Source organism: Venturia canescens, chromosome 6 (assembly GCF_019457755.1).
Source record: "Venturia canescens isolate UGA chromosome 6, ASM1945775v1, whole genome shotgun sequence".
Lineage (NCBI taxonomy): Eukaryota > Metazoa > Arthropoda > Insecta > Hymenoptera > Ichneumonidae > Venturia > Venturia canescens.
The window spans coordinates 17,489,567-17,493,018 of record NC_057426.1 but is presented as its reverse complement, the minus strand read 5'-3'; the positions used below and the strand labels follow the sequence as shown (position 1 = coordinate 17,493,018).

General features: G+C 55.8%; 1 protein-coding gene across 1 annotated transcript; it reads right to left on the bottom strand.

Moving 5' to 3' along the window:
• Positions 1-1,526: 1,526 nt before the first annotated feature.
• Positions 1,527-2,750, bottom strand: LOC122412400 (MADS-box MEF2 type transcription factor MIG1-like). The gene has a single exon (XM_043421877.1). The coding sequence runs from the start codon at positions 2,748-2,750 to the stop codon at positions 1,527-1,529; it is 1,224 nt and encodes a 407-aa protein (XP_043277812.1).
• Positions 2,751-3,452: the final 702 nt, after the last annotated feature.

Below are 3,452 nucleotides of genomic sequence, written 5' to 3'. Positions count from 1 at the left end.
ACGGTGCAACTCTCGGTTGCTACGGCGGGAGAGGCACGGGCGGCGTTCAACGGATGGCCTATGCCAGCGTGTCCTCTCAGCCGTCCGCAGGTCGAGAGTGATGTTCGAAGCTCGAAGACAATGTGAGAAGGGTGCTCCCCGCGGACGAGATCGGTTTGAACAGCGAGGTAGTGCGGGAGGTATAAATTAGCGATGCGCTCGGTCCAGCGTGGCGGAGGCAGGGCCAAACCTCGGAAACTACGGTAGATTTCTGAAATATTGTAATCAAGGTAACTCACGAAAACTGAACTCTTTCTCTCTCTTCCCAACACGGGCCGGGAATAGGTAAAACAAAAGGTAATTGTCGCGCAACAGATTATAGGCGCGAATTCTTAAACTAAAGCTTAACATTACGTAGCAGTGAGTCTCGTTCCGAACATCGCCCGACGAGTCGCAGTGGCGTCAAAATGGGCCGCAAACCCGGTCCACTGGTCGACACGGTTCGTACGAGTGGCGGGGCAAAATGTCACGTCACAAACCTCCACCCCAGAATTTGCTTGTCTCGGTGATGGGTGACACTCGACGATGTCGGCGATGGGTGGTGGGCGATGTTGTGCTTCCTTCGGGTGACTTCTCTCGGTGCCCACTCGCACGAACGTGTCTCCCGGCTTCCCGAATGGCCAAGTGTGTTCGATCTGAAACAAAGTTGGCTCCCTCGGCTCGTCCTCCACGGAGCCCAGATTTTACCAGTCCTCCACGCCTTACGCGTGCTCCATCTCCACATTAATTTGGTTCAATACGACAAAGAAAAAAAAAAAAAAAGAAGGAACTCAATACGTTCTCGGACTCCAGCAGAAGGCTGCACCGCGAAGCAACACGCACTCCACACGAAGTGTCGCGGACGACTCCACGAAGACAGGCGAAGGTGAAATTGGGGTGTGACATGCAATAATAAAACGAGATTTAACAGGAATTACGTAGTCTTTAATAGGTTTACTCTAGCATAGCGGAACAATGGTCATACCCTGTCTTTGAGGTAAGTTTACTTAAGGCTAATAATTATAAATGGAAAGATTAACAAAGTGAAAGGTAACGCTCTTGCGACCGGAATCCTTCCTGCGAAAGGTACTCGGTTCAGATGCTCGGCTATCTTGCCGAAACTCACTCAGAGAACGAGGAGAGAAAAGAAAAAAAAAAAACAAAAAAAAGAAAGACAAAGGACAAAAAAAAACAAAGAGACAGAACCAAGGGAAACCAATGGGGATAGCCCTCCATTGCCTGGCCTTTGGGCCCATAAACGCTTGGGCGTTCTGAACCGATTCCTCCGAGCAAAACTAAAACACAAACCAAAAGAAGTTCACCGGGGAGGGAGCAACCCGAAAATCGGTTGACTTAAGATTAAAGGTGACGGATTCTTAACTAGGACAGCTAGGTACTAGCCGCGGTGAAGCATTAGGCCATCCACGCAGGTGTTAGGTAAACAGGGGGGTGGAAGGTAGGTGGAGTCTGATCCGCGGCGAGCAGGTACGGTGATCCCGCGGGACCCGTTATCGGCGGTTCCAGTTCCAGGGTTCTTCCTTTTCGTAAGCGGAGCCGTGCTTCGGGCAGGTCCGAACCGTGACATCCAGCTCCCCGCATCGGAAACAAAACTGGCGTGGCGGCTGGGTGCAGGTTTGTCGTCGGTGAGAGGCGCTCCCGCAGTTGAAGCACCGGCCATATCGAGAAGTGGACTCTTGCCGCCCTGATGGTTTCGGCGGGACCTCTGGAGCTTTCGTGGTCGCCGTGGTAGCGGGTGGGGCGGGGTTGTTCGGGGCCACTCCCCTACCTCTGGGGGCCCTGGGTCCTGCGGATCGATTCGCCGTCCGGTATTCTCCTCCGTGCGGTTTCGTGGGGGCTGGTGGTTGCGCCGAGGATGTGCCCCTCCCGTAGGTGCGTTGTTCACGGGGTCGCTCTCTTTGTCGGCCTGCCTCTGAAGCTGGGGCTGTGCCTTCTCCCTCGGGTTCTTGTGGCGTTGACAGCTGGCGCTCCAAGGTATCTCGCGGCCCGTCGACGGGTAAGGTTTGGCTGCTCACGTCGCGTGCCGTCGGCGGGTTGGTCTGGCTGCTCGTATCGCCAGCGGTCGGTGGTTCGGTTTGGCTGGCGACTTCCCGTACTGCCGAGTGGGTAGTCTGGGAGGAGGCGTCTCGAGTCGGGGGGAACGCCTTGATCGTCGCCGAGGACCCCATGGACCGCGGGTGCTGGAGCCCCTCCGCAATCGGGCAATACCCGGAGCGGCGGTGCGTTAGCGCTCGTATCAAGCCGATTAGAGCGTCGAGGAACCCTGGGCGCACGAATTCTCCTGCTGCCAGCAGGGGTGCGTACGGGCGGATGTTGTCGAACACCGGATTGTCGTCCACTCCGAAGGGTTCCTGCCGATCCAGAGCTTCCAACAACTCCTCTAGAATCTCCATTGGCGCTGGGGAACGCGGCGGTGGTGGTTGAGTGCGACGTGGGTTCGATCTTGGCTCGTTGGGGGAGGGGTCCCGCGAAGGCGAATATCTCGTCTCGGATGGAACCCGCCGGGGAGAGCGAGGTGATCGATCCCGGGACTCGGCCGAGGTTGGTTGAGGTGATCGCCGGTGTGCCGTCGAAGATCGTCTCCGCTGAGGAGGTGTTCTTCTCTCGTCGGGGTCTCGGAGTAACTCGTCTTCGGTCTCGCTTCCCGGGTCTATCTCGGGCAGCGAGGGGAACGAGTCGTCGCTATCCCCTTCTGACGATGAGGAAATTTCCATTTTGATAATGGGTGGAGGGGGTGCGCTCATGTCGTGGCGTGAGTGGTACGTACCGAGAGTATCTCCGGGGGGACTTGACGACGGGGTCCCGACGGGGAACGCGATGGAGGCCGAGTCGCAGGTAATAAGGTACAGTCCGTAGATACAGCTGAGGTAGCGGTGGTGCCCGGTGGGAGGTAACGATGATGGTAAGCAGGTACGGGTCCAAGGTAATGTCGGGGTAATCGTTGAGCGAGGCGAGGTACAAGGTACTAGGTACTAATGGCAGGTATTTAGGTACGAAGCGTCGGAGGTACATGCGAAGCTGTGGAACGTAAAGCACACCAGAAAGAACATTTAAGCACAGAGCAAACAAGCGGGCAGGGTGGCGACAAAGGTAGGTCCGGGAGTGTGGAGAAGGACGCGAAGTGAGGACGCAAAAGGTTGGGGTGTGTCAATGCTATTGAGGCACTGGCTCGGTCAATTCACGTAGGGCTTGAGGTCCTGCACGTGAATTTTCCCACTCCAGGTCCCTTCCAAATTCGACAGTTCCATGACCACCGGAGAAATTTTCCTCCGAATGATAAAGGGGCCATGGAATTTGGTGGCTAGTTTAGCGGCCACGTGTTGAGTCGCCGATGACAAGACATGTTGCTTTTTTAACACTAAGTCGTCTACCCGATAATCGCGGTCGCGGTGCTTGCGATTGTAATAAAGAGCTTG